The 21811-nt window shown below is 43.8% G+C and overlaps 1 protein-coding gene across 1 annotated transcript; it reads left to right on the top strand.

The window, feature by feature from the left end:
* The first annotated feature begins 13555 nt into the window (after nucleotides 1-13555).
* Nucleotides 13556-21574, top strand: TUBB6 (tubulin beta 6 class V). The gene is made up of 4 exons (XM_036404485.2): nucleotides 13556-13660; nucleotides 14226-14334; nucleotides 15444-15554; nucleotides 19959-21574. Exons 1-4 carry the CDS (start codon nucleotides 13604-13606, stop codon nucleotides 21020-21022), a joined length of 1341 nt encoding a protein of 446 aa, XP_036260378.1. The 5' UTR covers nucleotides 13556-13603; the 3' UTR covers nucleotides 21023-21574.
* Nucleotides 21575-21811: the final 237 nt, after the last annotated feature.

Genomic DNA, 21811 nt, shown 5'->3' with positions numbered 1-21811 from the left:
GTTTTGGAAATGTTGGTATTTCTGTATATGAAATGTGAAGAAAACTTTATATGATCATTCCTGACTGGCAGAAATATAATTCTCAATCATTTCAGTGTGCTTCTTTCCTGAAATCACACTTGAACTAAAGACACAAGCTACTTAATTAAAAGTTTAAAAAAAAAGTTGAACACCATAGTGCAAATTGTATTTTTGACTTGATGCCCCAAGGTTTATTAGAGGTGATTATTGTGGTGATTATTATTGTGATTATTATTTATTATTGTGATTAACATACCACTTCAGTTATGTATCTGCAAGTATCCTTGTGGGGCTTAGAGTTTATCACTGCTTTTTCATTGACATATATGTAGCTAAGATATCTTTAAGGATTATTGTTTTGTGAAGGGAAAATACAGCATTTTTGCACTGCACATTTTTTAATCTCAGATTATCTTGCTGTAGATTATCTTGCTGTGAAAACTGAGATGGGTGAAAATTGCATTCAGTGATGGCAATATTTTCTGCTGTGTGGTGCCAATTTGAAGGAACATCGTTCATTAATAAATAAAATCACGTAGTGGCTTTGGATGTTGTCTCTATTAATTTCCAGAATAACTTATTCCTGAAATAATCATTAATATTAATGAATCTATGGTCTGGCACAAACTGTTTCCAAATGCTGGACTGTGGCAGTGAAGTAACTGGATACTATTTTGTGCCTCTGAACTCCTAACTCCCAACTGCTGACTCACTTTCTGGCCTCAGAGAAGCTGTGCAAACTGTGTGTCCCTTCATACAAAAGCTTTGCTTTCCTCCATCTTTTACAAAGTTGCAAAAGAGCACAAAATACTGAGTAGAGGAGATAGAAAGGTTCTGTGTTCTCTGGAGCTCACTAACACTGTTAGGATCAAGTACTTCTTTATTTTGCCTCAAAAAACCTCTCTGCAGTCATTTACCTAGAGTAGTAGACATTTGACTGCAGGGAAAAAATTAATTTAGTTTAGTGAAATATCATATTTGTCTAGTTCAGGATTAACTTAAGCTTGAGGGGGGTTAGCATGCAAGTGTGATTTGTCTGTTGCTCTTCTATCTAACAAGTACATCTTGTATTATCTTAAGGGACAGTTTTGCAGGGCTTGACTAGAGGAGCAGTGCCCCTCTTGTGAGGGAATCATGGTCTGGTTTCTTGCTGTGGGAAAGCACAGGATAGAGCTGTGTTTGGTTCAGTGGCAAGGCTTTGGCAGTGGGAATCAGAGGGATGCTGTGGGGGTGGCCCCTGTGTCATACAGAGCTCCTTCTATCTGGCTCTGAAAGGAACCCACCACTGCCCAAAGCTGAGACCCTCAGACAAGCTGCTGGGTCTCTGTGGAAACATTATTTAAGAAAAGGTAAAAAATGCTGGGCAGCAGCTGTGAGAAAGGACTGAAAAAAATGTGGGAGATAACCTGCAGACACCAAGGTCAGAAAAGAAGTGTGAGGAAGCACTACACATGCCAGACTGAGCTTTCCCTGCAGCCTGTGGAGGAACATGCTGGAGAAAACAACATCCATCCATGGATTCCCCCCACCCAGAGCAGGGGCCCTGCCTTGGAAGAGCTGCAGCCACAGGGATCCCATTGATGAGGAATTGCTCTGGCAGGAGCTGTGGCCAGTGAGGGACCTGCTCTGGAGCAGCCTGTTCCACAGGCTATGGAAGGAAGCCACAGCAGCAGGCTCTGAAGGACTCTACTCTACTCTACCCTGGAAGGGCCCAGGGAGGAGCAGGGGAAAGGGGGAGAGGGAAGGAACAGCACAAAAGAATGGATGGGGAGTGACCATGGCCCCCATTCCTCTGTACTGCTTGGGGACAGGGAGAGGAGGTCAAAGAGCTGGGAATGAAGGAGTGAAATTCAGCTTTGGAACAAAACAGAGTTTGGAGAAGGTATTTTTGTTTTGTCTTTGTTTCTCACCATCTTATTCTGTTTTTTTCTGAAATTAAATTGATCTTCCCTGAGTTCTGTCTGTTTTACTGATGTCAGTGATTGGTGAGTGGTCCCCCTGTCTTTATCTTGACCCACAGACTATTACATATTATTTTCTCCCCACATTTGCTATGGGGATGAAGTGAGAGATCAACTGGTGGTTGTCTGGCAGACAGCAAAATTTAACTTACCACAAGCACAAAACACTGAAAGAAAAAATAAGCAAATACCCTGAGGTGTTGGTGCTGATGGTGGCCAAATTGGAAACAAGTCTTTTGGAGTGATTTCTGAATGGCTTTTCACAGCAACGTTTGGAGGGACAGAATGCAGTCATATGCGAGACAGTTAATATTTTCACTGTACTAAGCTCACTCTCAGGCATGTTTTCACCCCTCAGTCTGAATAGTTCATAGTAGGCCCCATTCCTAATCTGTTCTTGATTAGGAATATTTATTAATAAATAGCAATTATCACTGGAAAAAGAACTTTAAAATAGTACTGTTAGTAGTTTCATAAAACAAAACAACTAATAAGATGTAGCACTAGAAAGAAAGTATGTCTTAATAGACCCCAGAATCAGGATAATGCATTTTATGCAGTTTCAATATAAAAAATCGATTGACCAACAGTTTTCTAAAAAGTCTGCTTCAGTAATTAGCATATATTATGTATAGATTGGGGGGAAGTTTATGTAATGTAATTATTATAATAGGTTGTTTGTGATTGTCATGCATTAAAAAAAAAGAAAAAGCTTAGATCCTCAGACAACAACTCTATTTAAGAAAACAGTAGCTTAATGATGTGTGTAGTCAGGCTATTATAGACCCAGAGAAATCTCAGACATCTAAGAAGTCCTTTAAAGTCCTAAAGGTAATTTCTTATGACACATTTTTAATTACACCATGAAGTCCATAATAATCTTTTATGTTTAAAACACTTCTAATTAACAAAGCGTCTTCCCTTGCATAGGTTCATAGCTTGGTTTGCTGCTGCTCTTTATTAAGAGTGCTTTCAAATAATCTTCTCCTGCCTCAAAAATCAGGAGAGAATGTACAAGAAAACTAAAATAATCTAATTAAAGTAGAAGGACTGCAGATTGACTACTGAGCTAGACAAACTGAAGTCTATGGTAAACTCCATTTTATTCCTGAGAAGCTAAATTGCAAATGCCATAATTTCAGTGATTCCTGTACAAAATGTGCTCAGTGTAGGTGCTCTCCCAGCTGCAGCTCTCTTGCTTTCTTGCCTGCTTAGGGAAGTTGTTTAGAAAAGCTGCCTTGAACAGCTGCAGAATATTGTCCTAGTTTGCACCCAAGTGATCTTGCTTTCCAAATAAAAGCCACTTCCAGAATAACCAAAGTGTTTTCAGAGATGATTGATTATTCAAAAATGAATCCATTTTACCAGAAACATAAAGTATTCAACACCTGCTGCAAATATTCCAGTCTCCCAGAAGAACCATTTCATCTTTGCATGGGATGATCAAGCTGTTTTTCCTCATTCTTACAAGCAATTTCTGCATACTACATTAGGATCAATATTTCATCTTGATGAGTACTGTCTCTCTTAGTTCCACCTTTGAGACCACTGAATTTAGTAAATAGTCCTCTCAATTCCTCCTAGTCTTGGCTGGCCCTGACATGGTACCATGTTCAGATTTCACAAGAGTTGTGATCAGTGAAAATAAAGCAGGTTTTGTCACTTGCAGCACCAGCTATGGCTAAGGCAGTAGCAATCAAACAGATAAAAGTCACTTTTCTTTCTCTAACTTCTCTGTCTCCAAAGGTTGTTGACTTTGGGGTTGGGGGTTTTACTGGAGTGGGGAGATGGGTTGGTTGGTTGGTTGGTTAGTTGGTTTTGACATTTTGGTTTTCTTTCACTGGAAAAATTCCAGCTGCTACATTCTGTTCTTCTTATTCTCTGTGCCTGATGTCACCAACTTCAAGCTATTATTTTATACCTTTGGCTATTTTTTGATAGGTTGCCCTGGTGGCCCCTTTATACGTGAGACCTTTTATGTTGTTTCTCCTGTGGCCTTCCATCACCTATTCCAGATCTCCTCTGGCCACATTCAAACTAAAAATACTTCATGACTGAGGGGAGAAGAGGGTGGGCATGAAGGGGTGGGCAGGTGTTTAAGCAAATACAAATTAAGAAAAAAAGACATTTCTATCTGTCTTGCTCTATTTCATGTTAAGTCTTTTCACACAGAAGTGATCAGCCTCCTTGTTTCTGGAGCACTTTAAGCATAACTGTGTTCCATGCTAACAAGGTGGTGTCCTAAGACACTGCTGATTACTTGGAGCTGTGCCCTATTCCTGACAGATCATCCAGGCCACATGTGACATAAAGTCCCTGTTCATTAACAGAGTCAGGACACCACAATGAAATAAATTTGCACAACAGACATGTATCTCTCTGCAAATCTTCCATGCACAGGCAACAACTGTGTCTCCACACCCTTCCCTCAAAGCAGTGGCATTCAATTGTGCAGCCAGTGTCTATTGCAGCCCCACATCCTCCCCCATTCTGGCTCTCTGTTCAACAAACCGACCGTGAAGTGTGTTATTCACAGGGCCAGCAGTGGGCTGAGTCCTGGCCCTGGCCCAGACTGACCTCGTACATTCCTGGCATTCAACAGCCTTTAGATCATGAATATGGTAATGCTGCTCATGGCTGCAGGCCCAGGCAAGGGTGAGCAGCCTCAGTGCCACTGCTGCAGGGTGCTTTCCTAAGAAAAATAATGTTCACTTCTCTCTGTGTGTCAGTGCTGGCTCGCTCTCCTCATTCCCATAGGTGACTCTGGGAGTCCCCTGCTCACAGGGGGATGGCTCAGCTGCTTTTGTGCACTCAGTTTTAGGGCACGTTCCTTCAGTGGCTGCACCCACCCAGCCCTGACAGTGCTGCTGAGGACTGTGCTGTTAAAAATAAGCCAGGCTTTGTCCAGGCAGAGCTTGTGCTGTGCTGTTTGTCCTGGGGCTTGTGGACTTGTGAGGAATGGTGCTCTTCTCACAAATGTAATCTGAGAGGATCATCTGTGCACCAGGACAGGAGTGGTATGCTGGTCTGGGCTGGACATGTGTGACAGATGAGTGGGATCTGTGCTGGTGAGGGGAGGGTGGCAGCCAGCAGCCACTCACCACCTGAGAAAACAGGTGAGGAGGAAAACTGTGACTCACCTGAGAAATCCAAGACCTGACTGGAGCAATTTATAGTCAATTTTAGCTGCAAACCTGCTTTTATAGAAGAAGTGTTTCCCACAGTGAGATGAATCATTTTTACCTGGAGAGCTACACATTTCATCTCAAATACATGCTTTGCTTGGTAAGTGTTAAATAAGTGACAGTCTAAATAGGATTCTAGCCCTTCATCTTAGAGGTCTATTGCTTTTTTTCTTTTTTCTCAGGGAATAAAACCATGAAAAGTTAAGTTTGTTCAATAAAATCTATACCTGTCTTTCCCCCTTCCCCTCCTGCAGGTTGCAGTTCAGATCTTTGCTGCAAGGGGTTTTACTCAAGAGTGTTAAGGAGACTGAGCTGGATGGGATAAGATGTTTTAGCAACAAAAGACAAGAAAACTCTAGATGAAGTCCATAGATTGTGCTTGGACCTGATCTGCTCATTTCTAAATTATCTGGGAGAAAAAAAAAAGTACTGAACTGTTAAATCTCTGTGATTGTACAAAAATCTTCAGGACAGTTAATCAGGCTGTCAGGTGGACTGAGCTTCAGAAGTATTTAATGATACTAATTTGAATAAGCAACACCTGATGAAATTTAACATCCATAACTGCATTCACAGGAAAAACAACCCCTGTGTTTCCAGTGACAGGATTTAGTTTAGCTGGAGGTAGTGTGAACAGCTCAAAAAAAAAAAAAAAGGAAAAAGCTCAGCAGCCACCAAGAGGGCAAACACAAGGAATATTAGAAAATAAAAAGAGGAGCAAGAAGCATCCTATTACACTGCATAAAATGATGGCCATAATTTAAATACTCTTACTCCCATTTCACAGACACTGCAGTAGAGCCAGTAAAGGAGGCTGATGAGCAGGGACTAAGATAGGAGTGCAGGATCACACTCAGACATGGGGAGATTATTTAGTGTAATATTTTCAGCTCAGAAAATTTTGGACAGATAGGCAAAATGAAGAACAAAACCACTAAAACCTTCCCCTTACACACAGCTACAATGGTCATTAGGAACTGATAGTCACTGTTCCTCAAAACAGGAGAGTTATGGGGCACCAATTTCAGCTGTCAGCTTTACAACAGAAAGAACTACTCCCTCACAGAATGGGATTCAGTTGTGCATGGAAGGCAATGCCATAGGACACTTCAGAGGCTGAAAGTGTAACTGTGTTAAAAAGCAATCATATCACTTCAGGGATACTTGAAACAAGCTATTAAATGTGGGGTCCAGATCCTTCCTGTGGTTCACCAAAGGTTTAATCACTGACTGCCAGATGCAGGAGGGCATTTTTGGGGGAGCATTACCATATTCTTTCCCTAGCATCCATCACTGACTACTGTCAGAGGTGGAATTCGAGGTTAGACAGATCTTCCATCTAATCAGGACCAGCTGCCATCAATGCACTCATCTGGTGAAAACATGCTTTTTTTCCCTGATAGTCTTTAGCATGACTTCTGGTTAAGAGACCTTTTTGTCCTTGTTCTGATGTCTCCCACACTCAAAATGCCAGTACTTCATTGATAAGCTCTGCATTGTATTGCCATCTATTCAGAGCTGACTAAACTCCAAAAGCAAGCTGTCAATATCTCATCTTCATTTTCCTCTTACAGCTGTACCACTCACTCACCACATGGTACAGACAATGGGTGGTATACATTCCAGCTCAATTATGTTTTTACTCTGTCCTCCAAACAGATTGTTTCCCCAAAATCTTTAATGTGTAGAGAGGCTGGAGAGTTGAACACAGATAAATGCTTGCCTTAATTTTGCACTCCCATAGTCTTGGTTATAGCTGTAAGGAAACACTAGACTGGCCCCTTTACTGACTCTGCTGAACACAGAGTGCAGCCCATTCTCTGGCTCTGTTTGTTTGTGTAGCTAAGTGACCGATATGAATGGAGGTTAAAAACACAGCCACACCAAACACACATCTCTGCCTGAAAAAACAGGCAGGTACATGCTTCCCTCTACTCCAGGTGCTACAGCTATTGCATAAAAATCACTATGACCAACTGTGCAAAAAGTCCTGCATGAGTAATTGTTAGCATTGAGGCTAAGCATGGAGAGAAACAAAGGGCTGAAAGAAAATACTCATTTCCAAAGGACAGAAAATGTGTCACAGATCAAAAGACATTAAGTGCTGGAAAGTGCAAAAGCACCTGTACTCAAGCACATGAATATTCAGGGTTGGAGTTAAAGTTTTCCATCCCTTTTGTCAAATAGTGATAAAAGTGTGTGAAAATGCAGCTAGAAACTCCTTTGGACCAGATGTAGAATTCCTCCAGTGTCACTTCACAGCCTCTTGGACTTTGCACCTTAAGGTATTTTCTCCTAACTTGACTTAGTGACCTTTGCTTTAACATTACAAAGTTCAGACCACATCTTGTGGGCTAAAACAAACATCAGCAGTATCTCCATTGACAGCCACAGCTAGCAGCCAGATGAGTGGCATTAAAACACCCTCAGTGCTGTGTTTGAGCATAGGTGGCAATTCGTGAAACCACAGCTGCCACAGCAACAAGCTTAATGGGAAGGGGGGGGTGACAAAGCAAGAAACTGTTTGAGAACCATATGAAATACAATGGATTTTCTGGGCAGAATACAAACTCCAAAAATCTGAGCTAAATGTGCAGTCTGGTGTTTGTCATAATAGACCATACACTTCTCTGTGCATGTGTGTGTCTTGCTGTCTCACTTCCCCTTTGGAATGTTTTTGCTGGGTTCTTGAGCTGTTTCTAGACTCATCTGCAGCTGCAGGGTGTCTGTAACTCATGTGCTTCTTGTAGATTTTGTCACAAGAGGCTGATGGAGAAAGAGGTAGTGGTGGAGGTACACAGGTACACACTTGAACAGGAGCATGACTTCCCATGCTTGGTTTTCTCAGGAAGCCAGGTAAAAAAAAAATTCTTTTAAGATTTTTTCCCTTTCTTAACTGGCATGAAACTCTTCAGACTAAAGAGGAAAGAGGAACTAGCCTGGGTTTTTCTCCTAAAGATCACCATGGACTTAGCAGCATTTGCTAGCCTGCTACAAGCTGTCAGAGTAAACCCACCATATGGATTACATTTATTGCTTTAGTATTTAATGTAAGTGCTAACAAGTTTTATAACACATATTGTAAAATATCAAAATACAGCAAATTTATAATTCTGAAAAAAGAAAATAGTAGCTAACTTAAGTGTTCTCTTACATTATGAATTTCTCTCTAGTCCTTAAAAACTTCAGTAAATAGAAATAGTCTTAGCAACAACCCTGATATAAACTCAAATGTGTTTCCTGAAAAGCAGGAAGCAGCTTAACAATCATATCACATGACTAGTTGAATACAGAAGAACTTTGCTGGTTTTTTTCCAAGGTATTAAAGCAAATTTCCATGTGACTTTGTGGGACATGACTGTTGCTTCAGCTGCTATTACTGGAAAATCCTTTTGCTCTGCAGCATGGACACTTTACACATTTTGTCCTGCCTGTGAAATTCATCATCTTGTAGAAATCCATTTCTATTTAGCCTTTGCACGAGCAAGGAGAACATGAGAAAACCTGAAGACAGAACACAGAATGCTCTACAACCCCCATGGCCTCATCCTGTGACTGTGTGCAGCTGTTTCAAAGCAGCTGGATCTCACACAAGATCAGAGTGAGCATTTAATTTGCTGCTATGTCTGATGCCTTGTCAGTTCTGACCAACAGGAATAAAGAATCACATCACATTGAAGCCCATCACACTGGAGCACCAGAGGCTTGTCCAGTAGAAATAAATTGTCTTGGGTTTTTACCAGCTAGCAATGTCAGACTAATCCAGATATGGCCCAGCAGCCAGATCTTCGTCAATCCATATCCTCTCTATCATAAGTGGTCATGCCATTCCCTAAAACACAAGTTTTGACTTCTTCTAGAATTTAGTGGTTTTCTTTCACACTTGGGAGCAAAAGATACCATGAGGATATAAATCATGCAAACTGATTGTTCAAAAGGCTGCCTGGAGCATGAATCCGCAAACTTGAGCTGGTGGTTTGTAGATGTTGTAACACCTTACTAATTTTTCAGGTTAAATATATTAATTAATTCATTTTTACAGCAGAAATGAAGTTAAAATTACAAAAGGAAATAAATAAGGAACAGCAACTAAGGGAATAAATCTGCAAAGGAAATCTTAAAGGTCTTCTCCCATTTTTTTGTTGAGTTTTCTTTGTTTGTTTGTTTGGGGGTTTTTTGTGCATGGTGGGAAAAAAAGCCATACTCTAAGTATTAAATTAACCTATGGAGTGAATAGGAAATAAAAAAAAGACTATGAGTTATGAAGGTTAGAGGTCAATCTATATTATAGGTATGTGAGAGATATCTGAGAGAGCCAAATACAACAAGTGAGAATCCATTGTACAGAATTTACAGTGTGTTTCTATGTTAATCTAAATATACAGTGAATCTCATGGACTTGGTCAGATGAAGCACCAGGGAGAAATTTAGATGCCTTAAATTTCCAAGAGATATTTAGTGGGGTTTTAAAATACAGCTGTAAGTAATCCATAACAGTTAAGTACCTAGGAGGATTGTGAAACACCTAAGTACCTTTAAAATCCTAGACCAAGTCTGTGGAGGCCTAAGAAGAATATGCAGGGTTTACAACACAAGTTATAAAGACACATTCACCTCCTAAATCAGCTGAATTATTAAGTAAACACAAGCATGGATGAAAAGGATTTGAAAGTACATCTACATTCAGTGACCAACAAAAGTGTCTTCTTTCAGATTACCAGCAGTAAAACATGGATAAACTGCAAGTTGATTCAGGTCTGTCTGAAAAGTAAAAGTTATTCATGTAACTATAAAATTTGTACGTGCAAATTCATTGGGTAAGCTGTTGCTGACCTCCATCAGGCACACAGGTCTACAGCCTTCTCTGTACCTCAGTGGGTTGCTTTGTATGTGTGGGAAACTGGCTGAAGTTTTGGCCTCTAAATGTTGTTTGACTAACTGCTGCTCACTAAGAGTAGACAGACCTTTCAAAGGTTACAGACATTGGCAGTGCAACCAATACAGCCCTTCAGAAGGCACATGGACTAAAGGCTCTGCTACAGTACACTCTCATTGCTTCTTTTCTCCCCTTACTGCCTACCTATATCCATTTGGTCCTTTTTGCTTTTCTTCTTAAAATCTACTTTGATTCAGATCATCATATGGGTTTTACCTTCTGCTGGGTTATGTGATTCGAGGATTATCTCCACAAATGGAAAGGAGCAGAAAGGAACAGAGTCAAGGGGAGAAATCCAATGGCACACCCAGAGAAAAGGAACCTCTGCCCTGGCTCCTGTCAGTGAGGGCTCAGCCTGGGGTCTGGTGTGACACCCATCTCCACAGTCCATGGGAGAGGCTCTGTGGGTCACTCTATAGAGAGGAGTTACTGCCTGCAAGGGGGTGGGAATCTCTTGGGGATGCAGGGGAAGAACATCTTTGGGATCATACAGGACAACTTTTGGGATGTTTAGAGGAGGTAACCAAAGGTGGGGATAAGAGGGGATAAAGACGGTTTGATATAGAAAAATAAAAGGATGTGAGGCTAAAGTGACTCAACAGGGTGGAAACAGGTTTTTGGTGAGTATGCTTCTCTGGCTATGCCTTACACCTGATCATCTCAGTGTGTCTTGTCTTTGTAGATGGTATTTTAATTATTTTTGGGTGAGAGTGGCGCCTATATTCCATGTGTATATTATGTGTATGGTGGCCTGAGTACCACCAATTAAAAGTGGGGGCCACAAGTCAGAAGGGCCACAAGTTGTGGGGGCCACAAGTCACAGGGGCTTATGTGTCTTAGATACAGCAACTGGAGAGACAAGAGCCCACAGTTATGTGAATCTGAATGTCTGTGTGTGGTCTTTAGCAAACAGCAAGCCAGGGCAGGTGGGAGTCAAGTTTTGGAGTAGCCATGAGTCCAGGAAAGAAAGTGAAGAGACCAGAGGATCTCTGAGTTGGCTACTGGAGAGACAGGGGGTCCTTCTGAGAAGACTGTGGTGGGGTCAGCTGCTGGTGAGGCCACAACTCTGCACTAGCTACCAGAGGAACTTGTTTGCCCGTTTGTATCTCTGTGTGAGGCAGATTTGTATCTCTGGGGATCCAGAGGTCATCCACTGAACAGGCTGGGTGTCCTAAAGCCAGCACTGGACAAGGGGGCCACCATTCATAGCTGTAGATCTATTACCAGCAACTAGAGTGGAACTACAGGTCTCTGGGATAACATATCCTCGTGCCAAAAACTGGAAAGACTTGGGATCCAGGTGTTAACAACATATTAACATGTTAACATATAAACATATGCAAATACATGTTTATTTTCCATTGATGGGCTTCTGTCCTGATCAGTCAGAGAGAGGAACAGGATGGGGCCATTAACGCTGTTTGTTTATTGTGTGAGTGCTGTGTTTTCTGCCTGGGTCAGTCAGCATGGCCAGCCATGTCTGTATCTGTATCTGTATGTGTGTGAGCCTACTGGGAACACACACCCAGCCTTGCCACTACCTGGATCTGGGAACCTACTGGATTTTAAGAACTGGCACACCAGCAGTAGGCGAGAGGATGGCAAGTGTGAACTGTAAACGGGAGGGTTTGCAAAGTGTGGGGAAAGCCAGGCCTGGAAGGCACAGTCAAGGACATATAGAGTCAGGCAATGTCCAAGCCAACCTCACTAATCAGGCTGCTGAATAACGCCTTGTTCATGGATCTCTTCCAAAAATGCAGCTCACACACGGAAGGACACTTATTTGGAGTCCTTCAGCAGAGAAAAAGGCACATAGTATCCAGTCCTCTGCTAATGGCTGCTTGCAAGGCAAACATGCTGATCCTGATCCTCCAGCTGCTTCCCTGATGTCAGAAAGAGAATTGACTCAGCCTAGCATGATGCATGTGGGCTACTCAGAGGTGATTTGCTGCAAGCCCTGCTGACAAACATTTGTGGAAAGGCAGGGCTGGAGCTGAGAGCACAGAGCTGAGATGACATTGTTCATGTCACAGCAACCTAAGGGCAGACAGGCTGCGGGTGGCCTCCCAATGCACAGATTTTGGGTTATTTGGAGGTCATGTGTTGATTGGTGGGGGCTACCTTGACTGTGTTCAAGCTGTAGAAAGCACCCAAGATTGTTCTCCAGAAAAGCCCCAGCTGGGCCACCTTTCAACAAGTGGATGAGGTGGTTCTGTATTTCTGGCCTCAGGGCTGCTCTTGCACAACAGCAGAGACTGGGTTGGGCAGCACAGATATGCATGGACAGATGAATGTCTCCCACCAGGGCTAAATACTGGAATAGGCTGTATAGACAATGGCATCCCATGGAAGAGTCATGCTGACATGACAGCAGGAACTCTCTACTTGGGAAACTCTGCAGCACTTACCCAAAGGGGTCATAAAGCAGATTCAGCAGCTGTGGGAAAGTGGCTTCCTCTCTGGAGGGGAAAGAAAATCCCCTTTTTCATTAAAAATCAAGCATTTCCAACCATGCATATCCCAGGGCAAACTCTGCATGGTGGTGACATGAGCTGTCAGGAAAGTTTCCTCACAGACTGCTTGACATCCCAGTTACAATTTTCAGACAGAAGCTTGGAAAAAACAAAACAAAACAAAAAACAAACAAAAAACCCACAAACAAACAAAAAAACACAAACAAAAACCCAAAAAGAAACACAAACAAACAAAAACCCAAGCAAAATAACCGCCAGCAAACAAACAAACAAGAACAACTCCCCAACCAACCAACCAAACAGACCACAAAGAAAACCACTCCAAAAAACAAAACCAAAATACCCATCAGGAAAGAGCTGGGTGAAGAAGATGGCAGGGCACAGAGAAGGGCAACCCATCCTTTTGGATGCTGCCCCTTCACAGAATCACAGAACCACAGGATCAGTTAGGTTGGAAAAGACCTCTGACATCATTGAATGTAACCCATGATTAACGCTACCATGTCACCTAGGCCATGGCACTAAAGTGCCACATCCAGTCTTCCCTTGAACATCTCCACTGCCTCCCTGGGCAGCCTGTCCCAATGTCTCATCACCTTTTCTGGGAAGAAATTCTACCGAAGCAGAGCTGTGCAGCGAAGGCTGCGATGTGCGCGCCCGTCGGGGCGGGGGCACAGGAACAGGGGATGGAGACGGCGGCGGTGTCCGGCCCCCGCACGGGGTGAAGATGCCGCAGTCACGTTTGCTGGCCTGGCTTTGGGCTGAGCAGCAGCACACCAGGGATGGGAGCTGCCGCTGGGGCAGGAGGACCCCCAGGGACCCCGCTGCCATCGGGGACAATGCGGGGCCGGTGTCACCCAGCGGGGCCGGTGTCGCGCCCCGGGGCCGAGGGCGGTGCCGGGCGGGGGCGGCCGCGGGCGGGCGGGGGTGCGGAGCCCATAAAGCACCGCCCGGTGGGACGGCGCCGTGCACGGCCGGGCTGGGCGGCGGGACAGCGGGCGCACGGCGGGGCGAGCGGCTGCAGCCATGAGGGAGATCGTGCACATCCAGGCGGGACAGTGCGGAAACCAGATCGGGACCAAGGTGAGCCTGACGGGGAGCCGCCGCCTGCCCGCCGCTTGCGGAGCCTCCGAGCGCCCGGGGGACGCGCCCGGTGGTTCCCCGGGGCTGCTGGAACCCCCGGGGCTGCTGCACACCGCGGGCTGGGCTGGGCCGTGCCGTGCCGTGCCGTGCCAGCCGCCCCCGCTCCCATCGCCCCTGCTTGGATGCCGCTGCCGAGCGGCGCCGGCCGCGCCCGGGGCACCGCGCATCGCTCCGCTTCCCGTGACCATAAAAGGCCTTGGGAAGCACCGAAACCAAACGGGACAGCTTTAAAAAATTGTTTTAAAACTTTTTAAAAACTGTTTTTCTGTTTGAGCCGGCCAGGCCGCGGTTGAGAGGCGGGGGAGGGCGGCAGAGCCCGGGCGGGCCCTGGGGCGCGGAGCCGGCGCTGCCCGTGGGGTTTGAATCCCGGTGCCCGCCCGGCTCCCGCTGCTCGCGGGCCGGGAGGGGCGGCGGGCACGCCTGGAATCCGGCAGCTGCCGCCGCCGCCCCCGGCCCGGGCTCGGCAAGGAAGTTCCCAACCCACTTCTCGCTTTTCCTCCCTCAGTTTTGGGAAGTGATAAGTGATGAGCATGGCATTGACCCAGCCGGAGGCTATGTCGGTGACTCAGCGCTGCAGCTGGAAAGGATCAATGTCTACTACAATGAATCATCTTGTAAGTGTGGGATGGGGACCGGGAGGGGTGCGGGACAGGGGGCTCCCTGGGAAGGGGCACAGGAATCAGAAGATGACGGGCTCATAAAGCCATATCGCACATCTGGCCACACTCCTCACATGCCACCAGCCCCCCAGCTGCGCCCAGCTCAACAGAAAATGTTATCTACTTTCTTACAGAGTATTAAGATGGCTGGGTGCTATCTCCCCAGACACAGAGAAGTAGCACAAGGGGCTGTCCTTAGGGCCTAGAGGTGGAGGTTTGTTTATTATTTAACGTTACAGTAGGAGTTTGTTCTTCAAATGTGTGATTACTTCACCAAATGCATTTCTTCAATTACTCCAAATTAAACTGTTGGTTACATAAGCCCACACCAGTAGTACTCTCTCTTTAATTTTCATGAATGAGAGGGTTGGGCCACAGGTAATAGAGAACTGTTTCATTAATGAGATGGCAAAAGGCATCCAAGTCCTCAGAGTCCTCTGCTATTGAAGGGTGTTCACAGTGTAAAATGGGGACCTGGAGTCCTTTGGTCTGTGTACACGAACTTGCCAGTGTGAATGTTTCATCTTTTGTCCAGCTGGGGTTAATTCATATTATTTACCTGAGTTTCCTTGAACAAATTCAACCTGACACAGATTGTTTGTTTTGTGCTTTGTGGTAGATGTGCTGACTACTACTGTTTGCTATGTACACCAAGTAGCTCTTTCAGTGGAGGAGAATCCTTCAAACACAAAAGCTTGTGGATAACTTGAACATAAGCACTTCACTCAGCCTGATTTTACAGAAAATATTACCTACTTTCTTAAAAAGAACAAGTAAACCATTTCTTTCTAATCAGAAACTCCCTAATATCTCTTGCTAATAAAGAGCTTGCAAAATGTAAAATCTGTAGAGTCCAAATTATGTCAGGCCTGTTTTCCAAGCTGATTTGATTTATTCCTGTGGAGGTGAGTTTTTCACCTCCGTGACTTTCTGTATAGGAAGTACTTACATATGTATGAACTATGTAGACTAACAATATGAGATGTAATAGATTTGTGTATTAAAAGCTATAACTGTGCTAGCTTATTTCTGAACATTAAGGGCATGCTTACTTTGTGTTGTAGCCCACAAATTTGTACCAAGAGCAGTCTTGCTGGACTTGGAGCCGGGAACCATGGATAGTGTGCGCTCTGGTCTTTTTGGTCAGCTCTTCCGGCCCGATAATTTCATCTTTGGTATGTGGATGTTTCTCTGTAAAAAACAGACTTCTACAACAACTGTTTGATTACCAAGTGAATGGTCAAAAAGATTCAATCTCCCTGTTCCAAAGGGATCCTACTGAGAAATCCTAATAGCTAACAATGAAATTGCAATTATTATGTAAGCCAGTCAAAACATCCTGTTAAGTGAAAAAGTCATTCTTTTGTTGATCATTCCTTCACTTAGCAAACTGCTGGAAGTTTCCGATGGTATTCAGAGAAAGTACATTTGTTTTCCACATATATGAACTCCAGAGAAATCCTGAGGCCAGTTCTTCACAACAAAATGCACAGAAATTCTGCAGAAAATGGAGGGGGGAGGGAAAAACCTCAACCACAAACCAGCCAGACTACCCTTCACTTAAATTCACATTAAATGCTCGAGTACAGAATTGGTTTTAGGCTGTGTAATTAAACTTTTTCAGTATATCCTTGCAGTGTAGTAACAGTGGAGGAAGATAATCTGTAATATAGAAAACACAGATGTAGCCACAGTTACTGGGTTAGTTTCTAGCGTAATGAGGAACAGTCTGAAAATAAGTGGGGACGTTCTGGTTTTGCAGTGTTCTTGCAGAGGGTTGTTTTTACTTTTACTGCTTTACTTTGGACTTCGTAGTACTTTGCATCTAAGCTTAAAAATGCACAGAGCATCCTTATGGAGCATTGTCAGTCCCTTTGCACTAAAGGAGGAACAGCATGTGGAAGTTAAGTGAGCCACTTGCTGTAACGGGAAGTCTGAATGAAAGCTACCCTGAGAACTTTCATGTCTTTTGGTTTCCAAGTCTGCACTAGCCACAAACACAATTTCCTCCTGACAGGGCAAGCTTAGGTTGGAACTCAGTTTGGTACGTTGTGTTAACATAAGGAAGGAACAGTGCCAGGGACAGGCAGAGGAAAGATAAACATAGTTTGAACAGTATAAAACAAATCTGGCTTGTTTGGTTGGAGAGGGGAGTGAAAAAACCATACAGAGTTCCTTTAAGAGGAATTTAAAACTTTTATGCCATCCATGTTGTTCTCCTGTAAACTCCATGGCAGTGATGTTAAAGGTCTCTTCCAAAGGAGCTGCAAATTACAACACGTAGCTTAAGGTGTAAACTTAGGGAGAAAAGCCATAGACACAGGCAGCTTTATGAAGTCTGTTCCCGTGTTCAGATTTTTCCTTTCATTCCCTTTCACCTGCACGAACCACACAAGCATTCTGAAAGTGAATTCACCTGACCTATGGAAATACCTGAACTGGAGCTTTACAGTTTGGCACAACACCAGTAAAACCAGAGCAAAATCAATTCAGAATGTCTTCAACAATAGCCCAGTTTGCTGTACTCCCTTCCTGCCAAGATAACAATGAACCCATAGCATGTGATCGACTCGTATCTGTCAGAGGCCCCTGCCAGCATCAGGCACTGTCCTCCCAACCTGCTGAATAATGTAGAATGGCTGAGTGCTGAAGTAATGAACTTCTGTGTTAAAAGCCAACAAAGCATTTTGTTTTCTCGTTTAAAAATCTGACCTGGGCCCACAAAGGATTTTGTGGCAGGAGCTGGCAGTCCCATACTTGCTGTAGCCCAGGCTGTAAGGGCTCATTCTGATGGGGGTGTTTTCCACCTCTGCTTGTATGAACCTGCATGTGCCCACATCTCCACAGCAAGTAGCCATGGATCATCAATCAGGATTTCATGCAGGTGTATTGACCATATGTACATGGTCACACACTCCAGATACAGGAATTTTCTATCAAACCAGCAAGAAATTTGAGATGGCCGCAAAATAATCCTTCTACTTTAAGGCCTGTGTTAACAAGGTAGTGATTTAAAAGGTGAAGAACTGCAGGTGGAACAATCTTGCTGTAAGAGAGCAGTAGGCCTCCTGGCCTTCTGACTGCACACAATTGCCACCAGGAGCTGCTGTGGTCTCTGATGTGTCTCCTCCTGTTAACCAGTATTCATTTGTACATTTTTGCATTTGTTGTTCTTTTCTTGTGTACACCCTTGGTAGATTTGCTACAGAGATACCACTTCAATTTAATTTGTATGAACTGATGGGGGCAACCAAAAAATATCTGTCCAGCAGTTAAAGGCAAGTTCTGCAGCAGGGCTGTTCACATCAAGCTCCTAAGTTTTAATGTGCAAGCTACTGAGCTCTTTTACCAGGTTTGTCTTATATTTTGAGCAGTGAAGAGAGTAGAGGAGTGAAGGAAGATTGTAGGAAACAAGTGCCATTTTAGGGACTAAAAAATAAATTGACTGTTAGACAAATGACTTCTCTGCATGTGCAGCTCAACCTGAACATGTGTGATAACCCTACAGTGTGTTGGAGAAAGAAATATTCATAGAGGGAACTGGAGGTTCCAGGAATGCAGATAAGTTGTGGGATTGCTTCATACAGGCTTCTTTAGATCCTGGCAGATGACAGATGGAGGATGCTGGAGCTCGGCTTGAAGGATGGGCAAAAAAATTGCCAGGTCCTGAGTTTTTGGACACAGGCTCATTTTCCACCCAGAGAGTTTAGCCCCAGTGAAATTTGATAATTTCTATGTGTTTGTGTTAGATTTTCAGAGGTCAGGTAGGTAGGCACCTGAAAATTGGAGGGCATCATCCAGTAGAGTTTCACAGAATTGTGATCAGGATTTCCAGATTTGTGGCAGCCTTGTCAGGGCCATGGCGCCTCCAGACTGTATTGTCATGGGGCTGGAGCTTCCAGGGCATGTTTACATGCTCTGTGTTGCGGTAGCCTTACAGTGCTGTAGAGCCAGTGGTTCTGGAAGTATTAGATAACTGGGTGTAGAAGCAGGAAATCGCCAGTGAAAATTCTGGAGACGCCAGGCACATGGCTGACTAGTGGATGGAGTGTAGTGTTGCCACAGGAGTAGCTGATAGTTGTCCTAAAATCAGAATTTATGTCCAATAGGAGATAAATGCCTTCTGCTTTTTGGAGATGTTGTCTGCTTGTTTGTGTGCATCCTGATGTGCTTTCCTGTCCATAGTAGGGGATCTGCTGAAGCAGGCTGCAGGTGTTACAAACATATTTAATTCTGGAAGGATATTACTTTGTGCTTTGCCCAGCTGGACAGGAAGTGCTGAGCTCCCTGGGCTTAAAGAGAGAAAAATATAGCAACATACAGAACAATGCATTAGATAACCAAATACACCATGAGGAAACCAAGCATTTATGCAGTGCAAAAAAGTACAGAGGATTTCAGAAGTGTCCCAGCCAGCAGTTTCCCTGGTTCCTATCTTTGGCACCAACATGGTGCTGTGGGAATTGAAATGAGAAATGGTAATAGGAAGGGAGGGGAAGGTCTTGGGGAACAGCACAGAATTTGCCAGCTCTATAATTAATTCTGAAAGCATTGCTCAGTCTGAATACCACTCCCAGGAGTACCCAGTACTCACTCAGTAAGTGAGTTCAGTGGCACAATGTATGTGTGTAGTAGACACTGAGGAACAGGAATAGTAAAAAATTGATTGCCCAATTTAATCCTCCTCGTTATCTAACCAATAACAAAACAGTGACAATGGCAAATGATCCACACTTTAATAAACTGAGTGGCACATAAAACAAGAAGGGAAGTCTTGGGAAGAAAAGAATGGACTCATCACTTTTCTGAAATTTCAGTAATCTAATTTTCCAAGTCATTTTGCATATCCTGAAGGATAGTGAGTTTGTACGGAAATCAGTAAAACCTAAAAGGCACTTAACTTCTAAGTTTTGGAAATAATGTTCCTGAAGCTTCTGTTGATCACTATTTTCATTCAGGCTAGGTAACCACGAATTTAAAAAGCTATTTTTCCTGATATAACAAGTTAAATAGGATTTTGAAGCCCAGATTTATTCTTGAATGGCAATGTTTTCTCTTTGACTCACAAGAACAGTCCAAGAACCTCTCACTTTCATTGAGATACATGCATCTGTGATTTAGCTTTGCATGCATCATGGCCCTTACAGACAGAAAGCATTGAAATACCAAACAGTCATCTTGTGTTTACAGAATCATCAGGACTGGGAGTGTGAAAGTTTCCAAAAGAAGGAGTTAAGGCCATCTTTTTGCGCTTATGGAAGGTAAAATGCCAAAACCGAAAAAAACACAACAACAAAAAAAAACCCAAAAAACCAACCAACCAACCAACCAACCAAAAAAAACCCAAAAAAACCAACCCCCCCATACACTCAAAGGCATTAATGAAAACTGCCAGAGACTATATAAAAAGTTTATGTTGATACTTACAGAGATATTTGTAGGGAAAACTGAAGAGCACAGTTATCTACCTGACAGATGTATAGCAGCTTTTGTTACAGATGTGAGTCAATATGGAGTGCAAATATCAAACCTTGCCAATAATTTTGTGTATTTTCTTTCCCTGTTGTATCTCACTTCAGGACAAACTGGTGCAGGAAACAACTGGGCTAAAGGACACTATACAGAAGGGGCAGAGCTGGTTGACTCTGTGCTTGACGTAGTGAGAAAAGAGAGTGAACACTGCGACTGCTTGCAAGGATTTCAGCTCACTCACTCCCTGGGAGGAGGGACAGGGTCTGGCATGGGAACCCTGCTCATCAGCAAGATCCGAGAGGAGTTTCCGGACAGGATAATGAATACCTTCAGTGTCATGCCTTCTCCTAAGGTTTCTGACACCGTGGTGGAGCCGTACAACGCCACGCTTTCGGTCCACCAGCTGGTGGAGAACACAGATGAAACCTACTGCATCGACAACGAAGCTCTGTATGACATTTGCTTCCGCACCCTGAAGCTCACCACCCCCACCTACGGAGATTTAAACCACTTGGTCTCTGCCACCATGAGCGGGGTGACCACATCCCTGCGTTTTCCGGGCCAGCTCAATGCCGACCTCCGGAAGCTGGCAGTGAACATGGTCCCTTTCCCGCGCCTTCACTTTTTCATGCCGGGCTTTGCTCCTTTGACGGCACGGGGCAGCCAGCAGTACCGAGCACTCACTGTGCCAGAGCTGACCCAGCAGATGTTCGATGCCAAAAACATGATGGCAGCCTGTGACCCGAGGCACGGCCGGTACCTGACGGTGGCCACCGTCTTCCGCGGCCCCATGTCCATGAAGGAGGTGGACGAGCAGATGCTGGCCATCCAGAACAAGAACAGCAGCTACTTCGTGGAGTGGATCCCCAACAATGTCAAGGTGGCCGTGTGTGACATCCCTCCCCGTGGCCTCAAGATGGCCTCCACCTTCATTGGCAACAGCACTGCTATCCAGGAGCTCTTCAAAAGGATCTCGGAGCAGTTTTCTGCCATGTTCAGGAGAAAGGCCTTCCTCCACTGGTTCACGGGAGAGGGGATGGATGAAATGGAATTTACAGAAGCAGAAAGCAACATGAATGACCTGGTTTCAGAGTATCAGCAATACCAAGAAGCAACAGCAAATGATGGAGAGGAAGCGTTTGAAGATGACGAAGAAGAGATCAATGAATAAAAAAATTAGGTGCGAGATTTTTTCCAGGCCAAATTCTCAAATCTGGATTTCTGATAATTAGGCTTGTAAATCCATAGTTATGTTTAAAAAGTAATAAAAAAGGGAGCATGAATTTCAGGAGTTAGAAGGGCTTTTCAGATTCCATTTGGATCACTGTGGACATTCGGCATTGCTGGAAATTGGGCCATTTCTATTCATGAGACAAATGTAAGGCATTCAGTTACGACTTTGGCCTAAGAGTCTGAACGTGGAGATTGCTGGTTTGGGATCTTTTTTCTTTAGGGTTGTCATCCCTAAAGCTGCAGAAGAGAAGATGTAAAATAGGCATGAAAATCTAAAAATTAGAGCTGCACTATTTTCATCCAAATATGAGTAAGAAAATCTTGTGAGCTTGAAGTATTCTGTACCAAATGTACAATACTAAACTGCCAGAAACAAAATTTATTCATAATAAAAGAAAAAGTTTTTAGATATGCTGTACAGTAACTGTTAACAGTGATATTTGATTCCAGTCCTCTAAAAATAAAATAAAAATTAATAGTACCCTCTCAAGCAGAAGTGTTCTGGGCAGTCAATGCTACATAAATACCCAGTGAGCTGCAGGCTAGAGGCTGGATTTGTGTGATGTGACTTCATCACTTGCTGCTGCTGAATAGTCACAAATGATATCTGTGATATATAGATGAATCTGATAGATGTATCTGATATATAAATTAGATCCCTCCATTTGTGATGTGGCACCCCAATATCTCACTGGTCTTCCTGGCTATCACCAGCTGCTAATGCTAT

Source organism: Molothrus ater, chromosome 1 (assembly GCF_012460135.2).
Source record: "Molothrus ater isolate BHLD 08-10-18 breed brown headed cowbird chromosome 1, BPBGC_Mater_1.1, whole genome shotgun sequence".
Lineage (NCBI taxonomy): Eukaryota > Metazoa > Chordata > Aves > Passeriformes > Icteridae > Molothrus > Molothrus ater.
Note: the sequence above shows the minus strand (reverse complement) of the source record. Positions and strands in the feature narration are given on the sequence as shown.

Coding starts and splice junctions, on each gene's coding strand:
- TUBB6 (XM_036404485.2), top strand. CDS start 13,604: ATGAGGGAGATCGTGCACATCCAGGCGGGACAGTGCGGAAACCAGATC. Junction 14,335..15,443: donor CTACTACAATGAATCATCTT/GTAAGTGTGGGA, acceptor TTTGTGTTGTAG/CCCACAAATTTGTACCAAGA. Junction 15,555..19,958: donor GCCCGATAATTTCATCTTTG/GTATGTGGATGT, acceptor ATCTCACTTCAG/GACAAACTGGTGCAGGAAAC.